The sequence below is a fragment of the Capronia epimyces genome (assembly GCF_000585565.1).
Source record: "Capronia epimyces CBS 606.96 chromosome Unknown aczIQ-supercont1.6, whole genome shotgun sequence".
NCBI lineage: Eukaryota > Fungi > Ascomycota > Eurotiomycetes > Chaetothyriales > Herpotrichiellaceae > Capronia > Capronia epimyces.
The window spans coordinates 1,432,009-1,454,523 of record NW_006912909.1 but is presented as its reverse complement, the minus strand read 5'-3'; the positions used below and the strand labels follow the sequence as shown (position 1 = coordinate 1,454,523).

Genomic DNA, 22,515 nt, shown 5'->3' with positions numbered 1-22,515 from the left:
ATGCACATGCACGTGCACGTGCACCGGTTGACGCCGCCTCCCATTCCCAAAAAGCCCCCCGGCCGTACCGGATACCTGAAGGTCGGTCGATTAACGATTATTGTTGCTGTTATGGTTATTGGTGTTGCTATTGGTTAACCAGTCCAATAAGTTGAAGTTTGATATCAAGACTGATCAAACAACCACTCGCGGTACTGCAACTGTAACTGCAGTTGGGAAGGCTCAAGGCTCTTGTGTCTGTGTGTCTGTCTGCCTCTGTGTCCATGTGTCCGTGTGTCCGTGTGTCCGTGTGTCCGTGTGTCCGTGTGTCTGCCTGCCTGCCTGCCTGCCTGCCTGTCGTCTGCAGTTGGGAAGGCCCAAGGAAGGCTCTTGTATCTGTCTCTCTGTCGTCTTAACTCTGACTCGAGTGCCGAAACTTCTCCCTCGACTCGCCCTCGGTCCATCTGCGGTCGCGGACCAGACGCCAGAGAGCCAAGGCGGCGACGGTGAGGCCAAGGATGAACAGCGGGATCAAGTTCCAGCGCCAGGCGCGCATCAGACGGAGATGGTTGCGGATGTCGCGGCGGTCCGAGGTGTGGGCGAGCGGCAGGGCCAGCACGGCCACAAACCAGTTCTCCGGCGTCCACTTGTCGTCGGGATACATGAGCGGCTCTGGGTTGGCCGCCGCGACCGCGACGTCGATGGTCTGGTCGTCTGTCTGGGCCGTCACCACGAACGTGTAGATGAGTGCGGCGAGAGTCAGTGTGGCCGAGAGCACCGTCATGACCACCCAGAACACATAAAGCCCTGAATGGCCGTGGCGGCCGGTGGCTGCGACCTGTGGCACAGACATCATGTCTTGTCAGTCTGGGGTCTGTGGTCTGGGGTTGGAATATGTATGACCAATGCGAACGCCAATGCGAATGCCAACAAGACAGAGAAAGGATACAAACGATACCACTACCATCGACAACAAAAACACGGATTAAAAAGGGAGAGGTAGAAAGCAGAAAGCAGAAAGCAGAAAGCAGAAAGCAGAAAGCAGAAAGCAGAAAGCAGAAATCAGAAAGCCCTTTCGGGCACTATTCATACCTTGCGAGCCCTCCGCCTTTCATACCATATGGTCAAGAACCCCAAGATGCCAACCAGAATGACCGCCGTGCCTGCTGCCCCGTTGCTCGTGTGGCCTTGGTCGACGACGAGTCCGGCCGGTTTGCCGTGCAGGTTGAATGATCCCGAGGGCGCGTCGATGGTGAAGAACTTGCCCGCTCGATCGTGAAGAAAGCCGACCATGGACCCGACGAAGCCGACTTCAATGAGCCCGTCGATCATCAATATTGGTAGCGTCACGAAAAGTGCGAGGTGCGACATGGTGTCTGTCCGCGGGGCGACCTCCGCTCTCCGCTCTCCGCTCTCCGCTCAGCGTTTGTCGCTTCGATCCGATGCTGTGAGTGAGTCGCCAGACGTCCAGCAGGGTTCGTTATCTCTTGTCTCCCACGGCGTATGTACGGATAGAGGCCGCGGAATATACAACGGAATCAATAGGGGGTAATGGAATCTTCGGTAGGGAACGGACAACAATGCAGAAATGACCACGAGGCGAAAGGGTCATGTAGCCTGGGTTGGCTAATTAGGTGCTCTTTGGCGGCGGCGCGGGGACAAGTGGCTGCTTTATGTATACTCGGTCCCCAGTCCACGACCGACGAAGGAACCAAACTTCAGTCATCCAGCTGGGTGCCTAGTGGTGGCCTAAGACTGTATTCGTCTAGGTAGGTACGTTGTAGTAGTACTCCGTAGGTGGAAGAAGATTGACCCATGCTCCGTTCCCTGGATAGTATCCAACGCCATGTCCGTAGTGGGCTGGGGGCTGAACTAGAGGCTGATCGAGGTCGAAGGAGGGAACGAGATCCTTCTGAGTTGTTGTTGGTAAGCGAGAATGAGAAAAGGACGAGTCGCTGGCTTTGGCCCCAACTAGTCCGAGTCTTGGGTCTTGGATCTTGGGTGGTGGCCTGAAAAGGACCACGTATACTCGGTCATCCTCTGTACGGAGCACTATAATAGTAGTCTTTGAGATAAAAGGACTCCGGTCATCGCGAGGGTTATTTTGGAGACAAAGGAAGGTCAAACATCGCCATCGCCATCGCCATTGCCATCCAGGCCTCTGGTCAGCTTAGAGTCTGTTCCTGCAACGAGCTAGAGGATGCGAAGGATGAAGGCAAACAGATGATGCTGACCGATGCTCTGACCAGGGTCAGGGTACTTACTGTAGTACTTACACCGGTGGTACGGGGACAGGGGACCGGCGACCCAGGATCCATGCTCCGTTGGGCTCGCTGACCAGGCCTGAGAACCAGACAGACAGATAGCCAGCCAGCCACCAGAGCAGAGAGAGGTTCAAGAGGGGGAGCTTGATGAACATATGTCATTATTGTCATGGCATCATGCGGCCGTTCAAGGAGCCAACAGCCAACAGCCTCGGGCCCGCAGTCCAAGCCAGCCAGCACGTGTGGCGCCGTGATTTGGGCATGACAGGTCGCGGGTTTGGGCTACTCGTAAGGACTCAGCTCATCCTGCTGGCGACTCCTAGCGACTCGGAACTGCGATTGCAATTGCGATTGCGATTGCCTGGATCCAGGAGGATGGCAAAGGCAAAGGCTGACTGAGAAGGAGAAATGTTGCCGTCCATTTCACAGTGTTTCCGACGACACCGCTGTTGCCGGTGACAGCTCGTTTCCTGTCCTCCGTAGAAGCGGGCGATGCAAGGGTACTGTAAACTTAGCCACCCTATGATGGTACAGAGTCAGGGTACGGATACGCCATACAGAATGCCGGGGACAGGGGACAGCACACCACAGCCTACTGTAAGCAAGCCACCTCGGTCCTTGAATCCTCTAGGGCTTATTAGGGGGCTCAGTGCTAGAGCTGAGCGATGTGGCTCAGGTAAGGCTAGTGCTGACTGCTGAGGGCTTAGGCGGTGATCAATAATGTTGAAGTTGAACGCTATACAGATACTCCGTGCATGGCGTGGCCACATCCGATGGATCCATCCTCGTATGTGGCTGGTCTTCTCGAATCTCGATCTGTTCCAATATTAATTAATTAATGAGCGCCTGTTCCAACGAGGCTGTTGAGTGGTACGCCTACTCCGGACTCCAGCTCCATACTCCGTACTGCTCATCTCATCCTTGCTGGCGAGCCTGAGCCCACAAAAGCAATCCAACCACAGCTGCTCCTGTTGGCCGGGATTCAATGTCAGAAACAACACACAGGAGGGGATGATGATGATGATGATGATGATGATGGGAGCGGTTTGCCCATCCTCTTCTAATCATTGTCATGCCAAAATGCATCCAACTACCTAGGTGCCCGGCTAGCGAGCTACCCTCCTCGTAAATTTATCCTCGCTATGCTCATTTGACCGCGAGCCCAACTCGCATGTATGCCCTGCCTCAAAACATCCGTGGTCGTCTCCATGCCTCTGTGAATATGACCTGAACACCAATCATTTGTATGTAACCCGGGCCCGTCGAGGCCGATGCCAATGCCAGATGCAACACCTCTTCGAGTCCAGCCTTAATAACTCCGTCTAGGGTCCGACACGCGTGGTCTTTTCTGCCGCTCCGAATCCTGCACCACAAGCCACTGTAAGATGCTCTCATAACAAAGGACAAATTGCCGTAGATTTTGCACCATGCTGAGTCGCTGATGTCGAAAGTCGTCGACTGTCTTGGCCACCAAATCAACATCATCTCTAGACACCCAATCTCCACTGTCAACCTCCATTCCGTGCGGGCCATCTTCGTGGGATAGCCTTTGTCGTTTCAGCATGTCGATGACCGAGTCAATCGTGCAGAAAGTCCCCGTCCGGCCACAACCGGCACTGCAGTGCACCAGAATGGGTCGCGAGTCCCGAGGAGCGGCCTCGTCGGGGCCGATCACACTCGCTGGACTGGACGATCCTCGCACGTACTTGTTGACTTGCTCAACCAATCCCAGAAGCTCCGCGGGACTGGCCGGCGCGCCAAAGTCGGGCCAGTCTGTGTATTGGATCTGGGTAATTTCCCGCATGGGCTCGAACGGATATGCAGCATGACTGAGGCTAAAGTGCCGCACCGTAGCAGACGGCAATTTGGACGAAGGAGGCTTCATCTCCTCGGCCTCCTCCGTCCCTTCTCCCGCGATATTGGCGGTCGTGGATCTCCTCGGCCCCAGCGGAGGTCGAGTTGACGTAGGAGCTTTGTTCAAGTATTTCTTCGAGTCTAGACTGACCTGCCGCTCCGAGAGCTGCTTGAGCTTCAACGGCCCGTACTCACCGGCCCCCCAATACACGTGACTCTTGACCTGTCCGCCTTCGGCTTCGGCGGTCAACATGACAATGACGCGGACGTCCTGTTCCCAGACCACACGCCAGAAGTCAACGAACGTCGCAGGGATGGGCGCTTGTGTCGCAATGTAATGGCGATTGGAGAATTCGGCCTTGACATGGTTGGCATTGATATAGTCGCAGCTCCCGTTCGGCACATTCTGTAACCGCACCCGGGTATGATCGTATGGAAAGATGTTGTTGTACCGGTTTTTCGACCCTTTCTCAATCCCGGCAACCTGGATCTTCTCCGGCCCTTCGCTTCGCGGAGTGCCGTACGAGACCTTGCAGCTGAGCGCCTCCTGCATTCGCTCCTGCTCCGATCTTTCGATGTGCAAGAATTGGTCCGACACCAACTTGCCCGCATCCGACCTGGAAGATGCCCGTTGCAGCCATTGCGGCAGGGAATGTTCTGTCTCTGAGGACATGTTTGCGGGCTTCTTGATGGGCATCTGTCCCACCCCGTCCAGCAGGTCCATATTCTGGCGGATATTTCCAAAGAAGGGATTCGCCGCCGACTTTTCCGTGGGCATGGCGCAGCCTCCAGCGACCGGAAGAGCGTCTTTGACGGCAGCAGAAATAGACAGCAGCTGGGCGGATGCTGCCTTCCCCGAATGGGGCGGCCCCGAGTCAACCAAGTCCGGGGCTAATCTTTGAAATGCAAGAAGCCCTCCCTTGATCACCAGACCCGTCCCGACCCAGCCTTCTGTGACGAACTTCTTAAGGACGGTCAGAGGAGTCACGGCCTCCTTTGTGACACTCGAATTGGCGTCGTAGACGATGATGTGAGTACACTCTCGCCACTTGGCAAAGGTGTCTTGGTCATCGGGCAAGGAGAAGGTCTCCGCGAGTCTTTGCACGTTGTATGCTGGTCTCTTCAACAATGTGGTCGGAATACACAGATTCAGAGCGCCCCGAATTCTTGCTGTAGCATACTGCTGGTAGACTCTGAGGTCGAGAATGAGAACACCTTTCGCATTGTGTCTGATGAGCTCTGCAACACGCACGGGCGAAACGATCGAAGGCGCATCTTGCTCGCTCGACGACGGCAACGTTTCAGACCGTGCGGTTTGTCTGGTGGTTTGGAGGGGTGGCGTCCGCAGGTCACTGCCAGGTAATGAGAGCCGTGCATGTTGATGGTCTGCTATGCTGGGTTGCGAGCCGATCCGCGCGGGTGATTGCTGTCTTGGAATGTCCAAAAAGGAAACATCGGTCATCCGAGTATCTTGTGTGCTAGCACTTTCCTTTCTCGACCTTTCTTCGGCTTTGGGCTGGGTGGAAAACGGGGACCCGGCGCTTGCGGCGGGCGGGGTTGTGGAGGAAGTCGTCCTTGACTGTGACGGTCGGCCGAACGACGTGTTCAGGGTGAAACGATGATTGTGTTCTGATTGCTTCCGAAAGGCCTCGAAGTCTGGATTAGCCTCGACGGGCACGTGTCGAGGTGTCGGCACGTGGTTCTGTGCCGTGGAATGGGGGAATGTCCAGTTTTGACGGGCATGAGCACCGGGATTCGAGTCTGGAGGGATTGTATCATCGCCACCAACGACGAACCCAAAATAACTTGGACTGGGGCTCTTGGGGTCTTTGGGCGGTTGAGGGACCCGAGAGTTGGGGGAGAGGAGAGGCGGCATAGGCTGACCAACCGATGCGGCGGCCGGATGAGCGCGTGGAGTTGTGGAAGGCCGTGAGGATCGAGAATAGGAGTGTGTGTGCGTGTGGGATTTGTGTTGGTGTGGATGGGGTGGCTTCAACGCCGCTGTCGCTGTCGCGGCAGCCGACATGACGGGGGAGGCCACCAGGCCCGTAGCTGGAGGGGAGGTCGCCGTGACTCTGAAGCAGGCCAACAACCGGCTGGGATGGGGATTGCGCTGGTAAAGTCGGGCTGGTCGTCGTTGTACTGTTGCAGTTGTGATCAAGTCGAGTGCGCAGAGACTATAGCAAGCTCGCAGGCGGACCAGTGGAAGGTAGTGTACAAGGGAAAAGGTCAGTTCGTCGGGAAGCTTGAATAGGCTACGTCATTGCGGTCTAGACTGCGCACGCGACAAGGTGCACAGAATGGTGGATTGTGGCCTCATTTGTCTGCTGTAACACAAAGAGAGATTGTGTAAGGGACGGATTGTGTTCAGTTTCGTTGTTGGTGTCAAAGGATTTGGCTGAGAAAAATGAGGGTGAGGCAGAGTGTATCTACCTAATTATTAATGGATGAAAAGCCAAAGTTCAGGTTACGGGAGTAGGCGAGGGAGAGGCGTTCTACAGGCGGCATACCTAAGGTACCTTAGCCAGTAGGTCCTCCGTACCTAAGACACCTGCGGCCTGCGACCTACGTACCTACAGCATGGCTATTACCTGGTACCTAACCAAGGGCAATCACGTAATTACTTCGTCCTGCTGGTGCCTCCATCTGGCATCTGGACACCTACAGAGAAGCTGGGTGGAGGGGGCGCCCCCTACTGCCAACGCCCGAAGTACTACGGAGCACTAGTATCTCCAGAGAAGAAATTGGCGCATCAGAATGACGTCGATGGGAGGGGCCAGGGTAATTGGTGTCGGCATGTTCCCTGACAATCATTGAATTAGGCATAGCCTATAGGTAGGCTCTAACGGGTGGTGGCAACGTGCCACTGGCCCATCTTACCTTAGGTAGGCAACCGCACTTAAGGCACCTAAGACACTGCGTTGTACCTAAGTTGGCCCCCCCAGTTCTTAGATTCAGGGTCTCTTGGTTAAGGGTCTCCGGCTCTCAGGGTCCTGATCTGTCTTGCCAGCGCCTGGAACGTTCGAACGCCTGCAGTACAAGTATTCTGTCCCGTGATACTGTTGACCACCGTAGCAGGTCATTTGCGACCCGGTTGGTTTTCTCGCTTTGCGCTATACAGAGTGACATATAGGACTGGAAGGGAAAAATAGGGTTCAAGCATGGAACCTGGTACACGGGCAAACTAGATCTCGTCTCTGTGCAGGAAAAAGTCCCCCTGAGAGGACTGACTGTATGTATCCGTATGCCGTACGCCAACTCCCTCTACTACTGAGTCTACTCTGTATTATTGTCAAGCACCAAGCGACCACGCGACGAGGCGACGCCAGAACATCATGCCACTCGCCTCCTTATGCTCGGGCGGCTGTCAGCCCAAGCGAGTGGAACTAGAGAAGCATGGAGCATAGCCAAACCTCGCTTACACCGCTCGCCATCCACCATCCACCACCTCCAATAATAATTGCGCTGTGCTCCTGACCCGCTTGAGAAGACATCATCCTCCCGGCCTCATCCCTCAACGGACCACAATGGCACTATCTCCGCCCTCTCAAATCTTGGGACCAGAACAACGAGGTGTCTAGACAGATGGCTGATCGACAGGTGCAGGTGTATGGAGAATTGTGTTCACGCCCAACCAGTAGACCTGAGATGACAGAATCTCATAACCAAAGAGGCAGAGGCTCAGAAAGGTTGGCCAGGGCGCCGCTGTCATGACTCAACCATAGCAGTCTTACATGTAATTGATTATAGGTATAGTAGTGGCGAGACTCTTCCATTTTGTTGCCCAGTGCTTTATTTCATATCCCACTTCAGAGACAAAGCCCGAGATATTGCCCATTCTGACCCATGCAAGTTCCCTCGAATTCATTGTTCGTCCGCCTGGAAGCTCCTTGTTGCGGGCGTCTTTCAGTCCCTTCAGGACCCTGCAGTTGCGTCATCAGCCATCCATTCTCAGCACCACCAATGGAGGCTGGACTCTCGTTGCATGCACGTCCGCCGTCCACTGTCCGCCGTCCGCCACCCAACATGATTAGCTCCAAGCCTGGCGCTATGTTATGTATTTCGTGTGCACGCCTGTGGCAGCTGCAGGCGTCGTGGTTGACAGAGCAAACATTCTCCTTTTTACTGACAAATGCCTGGTCCTATTCGCTCCAGAACACTCCACCCCGGCATAACCAGTCGTGGATCCTCAAACCAGTAGCTACTACCCGACTCTTGTCTTCAGCTGCTGAGATCAAACGCCCCCTGACCCGTGTAACATGGTGTAACATGTGCCGTTCCACCATGCTAGATTATGCTCAACAGCTTGAGAGTATCCGACTTTGGTAACGTGATAATCTCCCACACGAGGACCGCAGGTGTTCTGGCATCCCAGCGTCGATTGAGGCCCCGATATTGATACCGTCGTATCAAATATCGGCTGCTTTTCCTGTATAGTATTCGGTGTTCGCCGGCGGCTCGACAGTGCTGTCGAAAATTGCTCCTGAGGTTTCCATCTCGTGTAGATTAAACCCAGGGGTTTCAGTGTGCTGTTAAAGACCGAATTCGCAACAACACCTTATAGCCTGCCATCAGGCTCACCCTTCCACCGCTCCACTCGCTTTTGCTCCCAGTTGTCCAAGTCCTTAGCCATGAGCTTGTAGTATTCGTCTCGCTCGCTCAGCTCTCCCTTCAGAACTTTCCTGCGCCGAGGATTGTATGTGAGATTCCCTTCACCCATAATCCCACCTTTTAATCCAAGTTCCATTTTTTCTTGATCCGTCAACTGTCGATGCTTGCGGTCGTGCTTCTCGTACCTTAAGGCAGCGGCTGGAGTGAGCAAGAAGGATGCCCCAACTATAAGAGTCATGAAGGGCAGTCCGAAGAAGAGGAAAGGATTCTTTGCGATTTTCTGACGATAAAGCACGGCTACTCGTTCCCAGAGGTCCTGTGCCTGGGCGCGGGTGCCCCGGAACGGTTTCGACTGGAAAATAGGCATTGCCAGGAGCTCATGCTCTGTGCTTGCGTCGTAGGGGCGGACGATGCTGTAAAACTTGGACCAAGTTGCGAGAAACGGTAATAGGGAAGTTCGTCAAGTTCAAGTCTGATTGTCCAGGGTGGTCACAAATCAAGTTGCAGGATCAATGGTAAGGTGCCTGTAAGAGGGAGTTAAAGCGGCGTAGTATATCGCCAAGACTGGTCCCAAGCAACGCGGTCCCAGAAATTGTTAAGACGCGACATATTACTAGTACAGGTATTGACAACACTTACGGACGACGAGAGCAGTCTTGTGTAGGAGGGTCAAGACCCTGACGATACGAGATGTCGCTCTTTGGCCAACCCCCCTCTGGTCAAGGAAGTTCCTCCGGCCCTTTCTTAGGCTTGAACCTCAACACCAACACCGACGCACAGGGCAAACGAAAGTCCATCTTCGATAGTTCCACAGCTCAACAGACGACGTCCACGGCCTTTCCAGCACTGAACACGGCGAGCTCATCGGGCTCAGTCTTCAATCTGGGTGGCGCTCCAAAACCCTCTGCCCCTACCTTCTCTTTTGGAACCTCCACTGTCGCCTCTGCCCCCTCTGCCACTTCTGGCCCCTCGACAGGCCTCTTCGGAGCCACAACATCGGCCTCACAGCAGCCCATTTCGACAACGTCCCCCTTCGGCGCTCCCGCTGCACAACCTCTAGGGGGTAATAGCTCTACGTTTGGGACTACGCTTTCTGGTACCACTGCGGTTTCGGCAGAGACGCCGCAGACAGATGCAGCTCCTTCGCAGACCAGGGATGCTGCCTATTTTAGCAGTCTGCTCGAGAGGCAGAAGAAAAAGCCCAGACTGAAATCCGAAAACAATGGTCGTCTGGCCCAATTGCCCGGCCTCAATCTTGATCTGGGGGATGTCGCTCGACGTGCGCAAGAGATCAGACAACGAGGAGCAAAGCCCGCGGAGATTCACAATGACAGCCGAGCACATTATCTGCTCGCGGGTTCTGGTATTGCCCCTGGACAGGCGTACAAAGACTTTCAGGCTCTGGGGCCAGATGATCGCGCTGGGATCTCGCGAACTGCTGCAGATAGCTTTGCCGACGAGTCCAGTGCTTACTTGAGAGACCTACGTACCAAGGGTCGCGAAGCCATGATGAGAGAGGGCATAGATCGGGTCTATCGAGAAGTTGATCAAATTATCGAGGAGAGCCTGGGGGTCGACTTTGAGGAGCAGAAGTTGAGGATCATGGCACACTTTGGATTGGTGCCTCCTGGAGAGGACGGAGGTGAGGATGCCCGAACACCGTTTGGTAGATCCACAACGCGAGGCAATGCAGGCCCGTCCACCACGACGCCTCGGGGGACCAGAAGTGTGTTCGGTCGTTCGGCAATCGAGAAGTCTATTATCGGCACTCCGGGGGCAGGCGCCGGGTCATCATCCTTCTTTAAGAAGGAAGGTGCGGCTCCCGTATCATCTGCTTTTTCAAGAGGCCAGAACTCACGAGACCTCCGCGAGAAGGAAAAGGCACTGATCGAAAAGGTTGAAGAACTTAATAGAGCCCGACTACAAGGTATCTCATTCCCACTTCTGCAGATTTTTGCCGAAGCAGAAGAGGGGCACATTGGCGATAGTCCTCGACAACTGATCGAGGCTTACCAGGCCCTTCGCGAGATCACCAGAGAAGGCAGATCTCCTGTTAGAGAAAGACAATACACGCAGGCGTACCTGGATGAGTCCAACGGCACCGAAGCCATGAGATTCAAGAAGCAAATGTTGGAAGGCTCCCGAACTTACTTGGAGAAGTCTTTCTGGCGTGAACTGAGGTCACTCATCGAGAAGAATGCACGAGAGGCGGCACTGGGTGGACAGCCGAGCGTCGTCAATATTGTTCGTGCGTACATTCGCTTGCGTGCCGTCCGGCGGGATTTGGTGCCAGATGGTACCGAGTTACAACAGGATAAAGACGAGAAAGGTGATTACCTTTGGGCTGTGATCTTCTACCTCTTGAGATGTGGATTCGTCAAAGAAGCCGCCGACTACGTCAACAGCACTCCCTCTTTTCAATCTACAGACCGAAAATTTGGTTCGTACGTTCTGGCCTATGCAAACAGTCCAGACCGACGCCTGGGTCGGAAGCTGCAAGAGATGATCGACAATGAATACGCGAAAATGACCAAAGTGGCTCAAAAGAGTGCAGTCGACCCTTATAAGATTGCTTGCTACAAGGTAGTGGGACGATGTGACCTGAACGCCCGAAATCTGGAGGCGGTCGGCCAAGGAGTGGAAGACTGGTTGTGGCTTCAATTTACGCTGGCCCGAGAGACGGAAAGACTGGAGGAAATCTCGGGGGAGATTTTCGGTCTCGATCAGATCCGGGAGACGGTCTCGGAAATTGGGGAGAAGCATTTCCAAAAGAACCAGATCGAAGGCTCCAGTGCCTATGGCACGTTTCTGTTGATGCAAGTCCTCGCCGGGATGTTTGAACAAGCGGTTGACTACCTACACAACTTCAATCCCGTGAGCGCCGTGCATCTCGCGATTGCCCTGGCATACTATGGCCTATTGAGGGTTTCTGACTTCACAGTCGCTGGCAACGAGCTTTGTAAGTGGTTATCGCCCCGGCATGTTTCAGTCATACTAACAAATTTACGCAGTGACTTACTCAACCACGCAGTTGCCAATGATCAACTTTGTGCCGCTGGTTGCCCATTACACGGCTACCTTCAGATCAGCCCTCACAGTAGCGTCTGTGGACTATCTATCTCTGATCTGCTTGAACTCCGACCTAGAGCCGGCCAGCCTGGGTCTGGTCCACACGAATGCCTGCCACGAGTGTCTCCGGGAGCTGTGTCTTGAGACCCGCGAATTCGCCAAACTCCTCGGAGACATCCGTAGCGACGGGACTCGGATAGCAGGGGCCATTGAAGTTCGAGCGAGCTTGATCAAGCTCGACAACCGAGAAGAGTTCCTGAAATCTATCACAGGCCAGTCGGCCGCTGTTGCAGACCAGCGTGGACAAATCGCGGATGCGGTACTGCTATATCATCTGTGTGAGGACTACGACAACGTCGTCAGTGTGCTCAACCGAGCGCTCGCCGATGCTGTGACTTTGGACCTGGGAGAGTCGCCCATGCAACTCCAACCTCTCAAGCCTCGACGACTGGATGGTCAGAGTGGATCATCCGCCTCCAGCCAGGGTGCCGGCCCTCAGTCGTCCTTGTCGCTGACACAGTCAACAACCTCACCGATTGAGTTGGCCAGAAACATGATCTCGTTGTACAATAGCAACGCCGCGTACTACAATGTGATTTCGTCCAGCAACCGGGAAGTCTGTGGTGCTCTGCTTCGCCTGCTGTCGGTGCGATCACACCTAGAAGCCAACCCACCTCAATTCATGGTTGCCCTGGAAGAACTGAACGACCTCAACATCCTCCCACTGCGAGCTAACGGAGCCATTCCCGTGATCCGCGCGGCCGCCACGGCCTTTGGAACGCTCCCACAGATTTTGGCTCGTTGTGCCGGCATCAGTGTTGTCTGGGCTGTCCGAGCAATTGGAGGAGAACGAGACAAGATAATGAGGACCGGAAGATGGGAAGCAGGGAATGGGGGAGAAGCCGATGGCGTGAAGGATCAACTAAGTGACATGGCCAAGGACCTGATGGTTTTTGCCGGACTGGTGAAATACAAGCTGCCCAGCCGCGTGTATGACATGTTGACACGGGCTGGGGGCGAGGTCGGAGTCTTTTAAGGGGTGATCGGACAAGACACGACCCAAAAGTGGAATTCGAGGGAACAGAGCCGCAACACTGCCTAGGTAATGAGATACGAGTACGTTTTATTGGCATGCTAGGGGTGTGGTTGTGGTGGTGTTGGCTTTTGGTGTCTGATCCTCTGGGGTCGCCGAGGCAGCCTTAGGACCCGGGGTGGGCACAAGGACACCCAGGATCCATCCACTTGATCGGGCAGCAGCACGAACAACGAAACTGCCACGACAAAACAGAGGAATTAGTCTACATAATGACAATAGCCTCAAGGTGGTGGCTGCGGGTCTGCAACTGCAAAAAAAGCCGTGTTCCCTGGCGTGGCCAGATGTGATAGGACTGGCGGTGGCTGGTAGGAGGGAGGGCTAAGGCGCCGTCACAGGGTCACATGTACAGTACTGGCGATAATCTTATCAATCTGATCAGCTAATGATAACCGTTGGTTGCTCGAATCGTGGCCCTAAGCCTCCCACTCACCACTACTGCACACCGACACTAACACTACGAAACAGTCCCCCCTTTCTGCGCCCACCACGCCCATTCCTTCCGGTGACGCATCCTCGTTACGCTCCATGCCTGGGTCAGGCTATGCTCCCAGGTTTTGCTCAGGCTACATCCCACTCTGACTCCGAGTCCACCGACATTGGCCTGGAGCTCTCTCACCTTGCATCCTCCTCAACACGCTCCGTCACAGTACAAGATGATACTGGACTGTTGGACGCGGACCCCGAGACCAGTCCGGGTGCCTCTTTACATGGTCGCAGAGCTACTGAGTCGTCTCTCGCCCCCCCAATAACCCTTCCACAACCACACCGGCCAAGTCGTTCCATTGCTTCGCGCGTCTGGGGTTTCATCATGTCGCGGCATCCACTCTTGCTCATGCGCTCGTCTCCCGCGCTGGGGACCGGTTCCTATGGCACTGTGCCGATGGTCAACTCTGGCTCCGCGTCCGAGCCGAGCTCCGAAGACGAAGACGAGGTGAGGAGTCAACGGAGAAGTTACAAGAGTCGCGGGAAGAGAGTACAATCTGCGCATAATCTCCGTGGTGATCACGGCCAGTCCTCAGATCCTCGGCGGCGGTACCGCAGTACGGAATGGCTGCGCCGAAGGTCGTCTTCTGCGGCCAGTGACATTGGAATGGGGCTCGATTCGAAGACCTCGTTCGCCGTCAATCCGGCCATTGCCGAGCACAAGGCCGAGTCTTCCAACGCGAGCACACGAACGGGAAGCGGGGATGAGATCGAGGACGAGTATATTCCCACAGAGGATGATCCCCCAGATAACTCTCCTTATCCTGAGGTTCGAGCTTCAGTGCCGGCAACTGATAATACCTCGTTATCTATCAACACGCCTCGCATGTGGACGCTGTCCTTGCTTTTTGCAATAGCAGGGTCGGCAACGAATCTTTTCTTCTCACTAAGATACCCCAGCGTCGCCATAACACCCGTCATTGCTCTGGTGCTGGTTCATCCCTTGGGCAAACTATGGGATCTTGCGTTCAAGAGACGAGGCGATTCAGAACGCATGTTTGTCGAGGGTACGCGCCAACCGGATGAACACCAACACCTGCACACACGGACAGAAAAACTGCGTCTATGGCTGGCCCAAGGTCGGTGGAACGAAAAGGAGCACGCCTGTGTGTACATCAGTAGTAATGTATCGTTCGGCTTTGCCTTTGCCACTGATATCATTGTCGAGCAACACAAGTTTTACAAACAGACCGTTCCGATCCTATATCAGCTCCTGCTCACTATCTCGACCCAGATTCTGGGTTACGCCTTTGCCGGGCTGACAAGACGCTATCTGGTCCGCCCGGCAGCAATGATATGGCCTGGCACCCTCATGTCAACCGCAATGTTTACCACAATGCACAAGGATGAAAACAAAGCCGCCAACGGATGGACGATTTCACGATACCGATTTTTCATCTACGTTTGGGCCGCCGCATTTGCATGGTATTTCGTTCCTGGACTGCTGGCCCCGGCATTGAGTTATTTCAACGTCGTCACCTGGTTTGCGCCGAAGAATGTCGTCATTTCCAACCTGGTAAGCAATCGCCGCCTTCGTGCCAGCTCGAGCTCTAACTGGTATAGTTTGGGGTTGCCTCGGGATTGGGACTTTTTCCCGTGACATTCGACTGGGCGCAAATTGCCTATATTGGCTCACCTCTATTGACACCATGGTGGGCCGCCGCGAATGTTGTTGGTGGCCTTGTCCTGGTGATGTGGATTATTGCGCCTATCCTGTGTATGTGGCGGACCGGAGCGAATACGTGCATTCTCGTGCTGATTCTTCTGCAGACTACAAGAACGTCCTCTTCTCGGGATATCTTCCCATCTTGTCTTCGGCGGTTTTTGACAACACGGGCAAGCCATATGATGTCAGCAAAATTCTGACGCCAGAGTTTTTGTTCAACAAGGAAGCCTACGACAATTATTCCAAAGTCTACCTGCCCATCACTTATGTTCTGTCGTATGGAGTACAATTTGCGGCGCTTGCGGCATTGATCAGTCATACAACATGCTGGCATGGCCGGGATATCTGGCGACAGTCTAAGCAAGCTTTTAATGAAAGACAAGAGAAGCCCGCGGTTGGATATGAGACCGTCCCGACTTCGGATGACAATTACAGTCGTCGCCGAATTGATAGCTTGACTGTGGTCGCCAGCGGTGAAGATGTTCACAACCGCTTGATGAGGAGGTATGAGGATGTGCCAATGTGGTGGTATGCCGGCACCTTTGTCACCATGTTGGCGGTCGGGATCTTCGTGGTCGAATATTACCCAGTGCATCTGCCATGGTACGGCCTTTTGACGGCCCTGGGGATTACCACGGTCCTCTTCATACCCGTTGGGATCGTCATGGCTATCACAAATCAACACAGCAGCCTATACCTGATCTGTCAGCTCATATGTGGTGTCATGTTTCCCGGCCGACCAGTGGCCAATATGGTTTTCGTCACCTACTGCTACATCAGTTCAGCTCAAGGGATCAAATTCTCGTCCGACCTAAAACTGGGTCATTACATGAAAATCCCCCCCAAATTGCTGTTCAAGGTGCAGATGGTCGCCACCCTAGTTTCCAGCTTGGTCCAGATTGGCGTTCTCAATTGGATGTTCGTCAACATCCCAGGCATTTGCACGCCCGAGGCGATCAACGGGTTCAATTGCCCCATCGCTCGAGTTCACTTCAACGGCAGCATTCTCTGGGGCGTGGTCGGACCACAACGGTTCTTCGGGCCGGGAGCACTTTATCGACACTTGGTCTGGGCGTTCTTGCTCGGCTTCATCGCGCCCATCCTGATATGGGTCATGGGGCGAGGCCAAAAGAAGACGGTCTGGAGGAAAGTCAACCTCCCCGTTCTCTTTGGGAGTCTGAGCTGGATTCCTCCAGCCACCGGTCTGAACTTCTCCGTCTGGGCAGTGGTCTGCTTCGCGTTCAACCACCTGGTGAAGAGACGGGCATCGGCGTGGTGGGGCAAATACACCATGACCATGTCGGCCGCTTTAGACTCGGGGCTGGCCTTCTCGCTCGTGGTCGTCTTTTTTGGCTTTGTATATCCCGGCTGGATGGACAACTTCAGATGGTGGGGCACGGAGATCTACAAGCAGGGCTGCGACTGGCGGGCATGTCCATGGCTCAGTCTCCAACCTGGCGAGAAGTTTGACCAGTGAGGTCGACGGCGGGGCTTTAGAGCTTGAGATCGGTTTTTGAATAGAGCATCCACTCACGATAGGAAAGAAATGAGCATGATGAGATACGGAGTTTGGGCGATTACCGGCGTCATCACCTCGGTATGGTGGACTTTTTAGGCCACAGCCTGGTGGATTTACACGCTTCTTTCTGAACACACGTATCCTGATCCTGATCGGAAGGTGACATTGGTTCTCTGTCAGCGCAGATACATGTGTATATATACATACAGAGAGTATATATACTAGTATACCAAATGTAGATACCTTATCTATATCACCCGGGCCGGGGCGGGCTTAGGAGGCTGTCGTGCTTACCTTGTTGTATGAGGGCGCCAAGCCTTAAGTCCCGTCCCGGGACGGAATCTTAACCTTAACATGTCTCCAACTTCAACCTCATCACCCTGCAACTCTCAGCTCCTGTAGCTTCAGGCGCCACATCTCATGAGGCCGTACTCATAGGTGAGCGCTTTTCCCGGGTTGGCTTTCCTTTATCCTCGGGGAGTAGAGTCGATGCGGGCCCACGCCAGGTCACCAGCAGAGGCCGGCTTGCGAGTAAGTCGCATCGCCTGTCACTTACTTCACATGGCCGTCGTCTAGCCTTGGACACTTGCTCGCGGGACCGTAAGTCGGCAATATCCATGGCTTGTCCCCGCCCGTTGCACTACTGTCCCAAAAACCCCTTCACTTTCTCAATTCCAAGAGGAGGGCGGAAGCGTCCTGGATGGTGCTCTTTAGAATTAGGAAAGCATCTAACCTAGCGAGCAGCATTGCGCTGCCGAGGTACTCTGTATCTTCACCATTCACTCCGAACCCTCGACATGTCTGCGGCCGTACAGGCAGCTGGCTCCGAGCCCGTCGCCTTTTTGTCGCTTCCGCCTGAGATCCTCCAGCAGATATTTCTCTCCTCAACCACGCCGAGCTTCTTCCAACTCATCCAGGTCAATAGTAAACTGTTTACCCTTGCATCTCAAAGCAGGCAGGTCCTTCTGTACCACTTAGGCCAAGTTCCTGGGCCCAAGCTTGGACTTGACTCGCTCTTAATTCCCCCATACGACCTGTTCCTGATCTTTCGCCAGCGCGCCGCAGCGCACCTTTTCGGCGCGAACTTGAGGGCAGATTGCCGCAATCTTAGATTTGCCAACCGTGGAGGTTTGCAGTCTCGAGCGTCCTGTATTGCACAGGGGTCGGATGGATGGAGCGAATTTTCACTGGTTCTCAAGAACAGTCTTAGCGTCCGCTTGTATAGCCATATGGGACAAGCTTGCGACCGGATCGAATCACCATATGCCGATGGTCAAGCAAAGATTGTCCAGGTCACGTATCAGGGGTCCAACATTTCAGTCTTGTACGCATGGACACCGCCTGAGCAAGATCCAGCCGACGCTCTGACAACTCAGAAGCCCACTTTGAAAAGAACCCCCAGCCAAATTCTAGGAGGCGAATGTGTCGATCACGACCAAGTCGATGATTCTGTGCCCGGTTATGTTCGCTATCATCTCCTCCACTACAACGTGCACACCAACGACCCGCCTGTCTTCTTTACCATCCCAACGCACAGATCTCTCCGTGACAGGATCCTAGTCCCCGTTCACTTGGCTGTCTACAACCGTTTCCTATGTGCGATACTATGGGACCTTCCCGATAGCATTGCCCCTAGCGCTCATGCTAGTGTCCTTCTGTATAACACAGAGTGCCTCCCACGAAATCAGCCTGGGACATATCACGCAACTGTCGTATACCCTTTCGACCACGATGCTATGTGGAAGGAGGATGCTGGCGATCTCGTGAACGACAGCACCGGAGAAAGACTATACACTCGTACGCGGCCGCACGATGCCCGGCGTGACCGTGACTTACGATCGGTACATCTTGGGTTACGACCACGCTCCATCGCCTTTTTCAGAGAAGGCGGCTGCCTATTTCTCTACGCTCCGGGCTCCGTTACTCCATACACGGCGTTGCTGGCGAACGACTCGATCCGCCGCGAACTACGGCGTCGGCATGATATTGTATACTGGCCGCATCGATCTTGGACCACTTCGCCCCTCCAGTATGCCCTCTCAGTCCGTCTCCGCCAGGTCAATGCGACAACCATCCAAGGACTGCGCTTCACACTCGGCTTGCCCTTCTTTTCACGGCACGAAACCTTTTCTAGCCCAGCCTCGCAAGAAGCCAATAATGATCATACGCAACCCGAACCCGAATGTCTCACAAACATGCTGTGCCTGGGCACCACTACGCTCCCGGCGCCGAAAACTCTAGAGTACGATACTGCCAGCAGAGATGTTGATGGACCTACTATCCTGACCATCGTCCAAATCAGGAGCCGCAGACCGTACTGGCTCTGCCGCCACACTGAAGTACGTGACCATCTGCCCGACTTGCCTGCTCCTCCAACGCGGAGAGCGAGGGATTCTAAGACACTAGATCCCGACGCACTCGACGATCTGGCCGACGCCGTGTTTACGCGCGCCCAAGAGGAAGAGGATGAGCAGGACGTCATAGGCAGCGGTGTAGATAGAAACACAGATGGCCTGGAGGTTCGTGTTGTCGCGCGACTGTGGGGGTGGCGCCCGCAATCCACCACCTTGACGGGTGTGGATACCGTGAGCGTCTCACCGAGGGGAGACCGCATCGCCGTCGCGCAGTGGGACCGGGTTCTGGTCTACGCCCTCGACCCTGGCCCGTTGTGCGACGACCTCGACGACGATGACCAGTCGTCTGCGTCGGATACTGGAGGCAATCTGGATCCCGCCGAAAATGTCCAAGCCGCGACTACACAGGTTGGGGCTGGAGCCGGTGACGTTGTTCTTGCCGCGGATCCTGACGACGCAGACACCCAGACGACACCGACACCACCCTCGTCGCTGCAACAGGCGACGCAAAGTTCCCCGCAAAGCCCAACTGCAAAGACGTCTGCCCACGCCTCCGCGACGTTCCCGGTCGCGGCTGGGTTTGCGAGTTTCTACCCGCATGTAGATGACCCCTTTTTCGGCCGTCTTGTCGAATTACGGCCTGTCGTGCTGAAGATGGATGAAGGTGCTATCGTCCACCGCATTGCATGGGCAGAGGCCGCAAGCTACGACGAACAGCAGGAATCTGGAGCAGACCTGGATCGGTGCGAAGAGGGTCCACAGAGCACTACGGAAGACGGCAGGGGAGCGGAGACAGACAACCAGGACATGGCCATTCCTACTGAGGCCAGTATTGGTCGAGCAAAGACTATCAAGACACCGAATGAAGACGACGCCAGGCAGGTCGATATCTGCCAGACATCTAGCGATCTTCAGCCACAGAATTCGTGGAATGATTCTCCCAAAGTGGACGTCAGAGACCCCGACGACCCAGTGCACAGTGAAGTCCCCAGAAATTGCACGCCACTACCATCCCCACACGTCCATACGGGAAGAATGCTAACACAGGCCCCCTCTTCAAACATGGCGTTGAATAGTCAGGCCAGTGTTGCCACATCCAAGCCGCTCGAACCTGACATTCTACCAAGAAAAACCGGCGTAGATAATTCCCTGTCAACGAGCGCCGCAGACATAGTAAATCTATGCCTTGAAGGCAAGGGGCAAGACTCAACTGAGCCTAGCGACGAGAATGTGGGACGGATGTCTCTGAGCGAGCCGAGTCAAGAAGGGAAGCCAGTCGCATCCTGCGCAACGCCCAACGAAAAGACTGGGTCGATAGAGTCGCAAGACAAGCCAGCATTCAAGATGAAACGGAAGCGGCCTGCTTGGAACGAGTTGATGGTGCTAACAGATCAGGGAGTCCAGAGCTGGAATCTCGGCATGTGGGGAAGAGGGAAGCGCATCCGTCGTGAGCTTGACGAAATTGACGTATTGCAATAGCTGTACAGATTCACAAGCCTGTTGTACCGCATCGCGTGGAAGTTGCGTTTATGCAGAAAATTTTAATTTAGCGGAACTTGAAAGGCTTGTTCCGTGCCGCTCAGCGGCGAGGTGAGATGATGTTGTCGAAACATTTCAAGACTCTGGGTGCGGTCTCAATTATGGACAATGGTAGATCAAGTCCCTCACTCATGGGAGAGCGTGGTAGCATCTCGCAGTGTATCATTTGTCTCCGCCCCCTCCCCCCATAGAAAGTACAGCAAAGATCAGGAAGACCCACCAGTACTTCTGGAAGAAACTCTTTTCTTGCTGTTCTTCTTGCGCAACCTCCCTTCCCTCAGAATCCACCTGCGGTGGTTTGCGAGTTGCGAGAGCAGGTGCAGGACCAGGGCTAGACACCAGGAGGTTGACTCGGATAGGCTCGTGGAGAGCGGCTCTTCTAGCTGCTTCCTCCCTTGCCTTCTTTGTATTGGGAACCGGGGGAGGGGGCGGTATAGGCTTTCCTTTCGCCTTTGCTCGGTCGACTTTTTTCTTGTAATGTGCCTCTTCGGGAGTCAGTGGCGGCGGCGAGACACTGGACACGGAGGCCGAGAAGACTGATCCGTCGTCTGGAGATATCCAGAGGTCAATCTTCTGGTAAACATCCGGGTTGAAGGTGTCTAAGGTCGTGACCGTGGTATGGCCATTGGGAAGTAGAATTCGGAGAAGTCTTGACGAGGTGGATTCGGGAGTGGTGGACTTTTCAGAGTCGAGGCTTGGAGGAGTCCAGGAGGATAGAGCGTGCTTCAGAGACTTGGGGTCGTAGGAGAGGGTGGCCAATGGCTCGACTGAAGGAGATCCTAACAGTTGGTAGGAGAGAGTGACTGAATTGGGGAGGTCGCCGGCATCGCGGCCCGCCAGAGCGACGCAGGCATAGACTGCCAGCAGCAACAGGCTGCGGAACGTCGACACGACCATAGCTGGCATACCACCTTCTGGATACTCCGGTTCTGGCTGTGCTGAAGAATAGCTGATGTGGTGACTGTAGATTTCACTCACTCACTCGGTGTCGCAGTTCATCCAGCCAACTGGCGTGGCAGACGGCAAGTTAGCCGAAGCGAAGTGACAACCATCTCAATCGCACCTGCCTTGCAAGTTCCTTCCTTCCTTGCCAGTGGGTCAAGATGTAGTCACCATGGACTTCCTCCAGGACTTGCCTGGGGGCTCTCCCCCTCTTACACGCGCCCACAAGGACCGCGACCTCGGAAACCTCCTCTACTCCTCTGATTCGGACGATATGGCGACCATCCGAGAGCCTGAAAGCAAGGTCGACAAGGACAAACTCGATCCCGAAGTTCTCAAGAACTTGGAAATGCACCAAGGCTTCATGCGTCAAGCAATCAATGTCGCCGAAGAGGCTCTTGCCGGAGGTGAAACTCCAGTTGCCTGCGTCCTTGTCCACAATGGCGAAGTCGTGGCTCGAGGCATGAACGACACAAACCGGTCTCTCAACGGCACTCGGCATGCAGAGTTCCTGGCCATATCTGAGTTTCTTGCCAAATTCCCTGCCGACAAGCTCAAAGAGACCGATCTCTACGTTACCGTTGAGCCTTGCATCATGTGCGCTTCAGCCCTCAGACAGTACGGGATCCGATGCGTCTACTTTGGATGTGGAAATGATAGATTTGGCGGAAATGGCAGTGTTCTCGCAGTCAACTCTGACCGGGGTCTCGAGGAAGGTTATCCAAGCTACGGAGGGATATTCAGGAAAGAAGCCATCATGTTGCTCCGTAGGTTCTACATTCAAGAGAATGAGAACGCACCAAACCCTCGTGCAAAGGGCAATCGGGAATTGAAGCCGGTGGTCTAGACATCGGTAGGGAGTCACTGCCTGCGCAGAGAGCCGTTGATATCACGCCTCACAATTTCACAAGAAGCAATACACGCCTTGCATGTCATAGAGCAGGGTAACAACAGTTGCGGTCGGTCGGCGCCTTACTGCGCTTCATGCTAGCGATCGCGACTTCCTCACCCTTTGAGCTTCATTCGGAGCTAATCACAATACCGGGGGCATGGCTGCGGATACCCATTACACGTTCAGAATACAATCTAGTCCATCAAAGTCTCCTTGACCTATCGTCTACTCCTGACATCGTTGAGCT

At 54.6% G+C, this 22,515-nt stretch overlaps 8 protein-coding genes across 8 annotated transcripts; 4 read left to right on the top strand and 4 right to left on the bottom strand.

The window, feature by feature from the left end:
- Positions 1 to 391: 391 nt before the first annotated feature.
- A1O3_07418 (uncharacterized protein) lies at positions 392 to 1,350 on the bottom strand (the record flags this gene model as incomplete). The annotated part of the gene is made up of 2 exons (XM_007737528.1): positions 392 to 817; positions 1,072 to 1,350. The coding sequence occupies 2 exons, from the start codon at positions 1,348 to 1,350 to the stop codon at positions 392 to 394; spliced, it is 705 nt and encodes a 234-aa protein (XP_007735718.1).
- Positions 1,351 to 3,552: 2,202 nt separating this feature from the next.
- A1O3_07417 (uncharacterized protein) lies at positions 3,553 to 6,123 on the bottom strand (the record flags this gene model as incomplete). The annotated part of the gene is made up of 1 exon (XM_007737527.1): positions 3,553 to 6,123. The coding sequence occupies one exon, from the start codon at positions 6,121 to 6,123 to the stop codon at positions 3,553 to 3,555; it is 2,571 nt and encodes an 856-aa protein (XP_007735717.1).
- Positions 6,124 to 8,655: 2,532 nt separating this feature from the next.
- A1O3_07416 (uncharacterized protein) lies at positions 8,656 to 9,075 on the bottom strand (the record flags this gene model as incomplete). The annotated part of the gene is made up of 1 exon (XM_007737526.1): positions 8,656 to 9,075. One exon carries the CDS (start codon positions 9,073 to 9,075, stop codon positions 8,656 to 8,658), a length of 420 nt encoding a protein of 139 aa, XP_007735716.1.
- Positions 9,076 to 9,398: 323 nt separating this feature from the next.
- A1O3_07415 (uncharacterized protein) lies at positions 9,399 to 12,813 on the top strand (the record flags this gene model as incomplete). The annotated part of the gene is made up of 2 exons (XM_007737525.1): positions 9,399 to 11,667; positions 11,720 to 12,813. The coding sequence occupies 2 exons, from the start codon at positions 9,399 to 9,401 to the stop codon at positions 12,811 to 12,813; spliced, it is 3,363 nt and encodes a 1,120-aa protein (XP_007735715.1).
- An 868-nt stretch (positions 12,814 to 13,681) lies between these two features.
- A1O3_07414 (OPT family small oligopeptide transporter) lies at positions 13,682 to 16,499 on the top strand (the record flags this gene model as incomplete). The annotated part of the gene is made up of 3 exons (XM_007737524.1): positions 13,682 to 14,872; positions 14,920 to 15,073; positions 15,127 to 16,499. The coding sequence occupies 3 exons, from the start codon at positions 13,682 to 13,684 to the stop codon at positions 16,497 to 16,499; spliced, it is 2,718 nt and encodes a 905-aa protein (XP_007735714.1).
- Positions 16,500 to 17,338: 839 nt separating this feature from the next.
- On the top strand, positions 17,339 to 20,374 carry A1O3_07413 (uncharacterized protein; the record flags this gene model as incomplete). Its single annotated transcript, XM_007737523.1, has 1 exon — positions 17,339 to 20,374. One exon carries the CDS (start codon positions 17,339 to 17,341, stop codon positions 20,372 to 20,374), a length of 3,036 nt encoding a protein of 1,011 aa, XP_007735713.1.
- A 222-nt stretch (positions 20,375 to 20,596) lies between these two features.
- A1O3_07412 (uncharacterized protein) lies at positions 20,597 to 21,331 on the bottom strand (the record flags this gene model as incomplete). Its single annotated transcript, XM_007737522.1, has 1 exon — positions 20,597 to 21,331. One exon carries the CDS (start codon positions 21,329 to 21,331, stop codon positions 20,597 to 20,599), a length of 735 nt encoding a protein of 244 aa, XP_007735712.1.
- Positions 21,332 to 21,548: 217 nt separating this feature from the next.
- Positions 21,549 to 22,223, top strand: A1O3_07411 (uncharacterized protein; the record flags this gene model as incomplete). Its single annotated transcript, XM_007737521.1, has 1 exon — positions 21,549 to 22,223. The coding sequence occupies one exon, from the start codon at positions 21,549 to 21,551 to the stop codon at positions 22,221 to 22,223; it is 675 nt and encodes a 224-aa protein (XP_007735711.1).
- Positions 22,224 to 22,515: the final 292 nt, after the last annotated feature.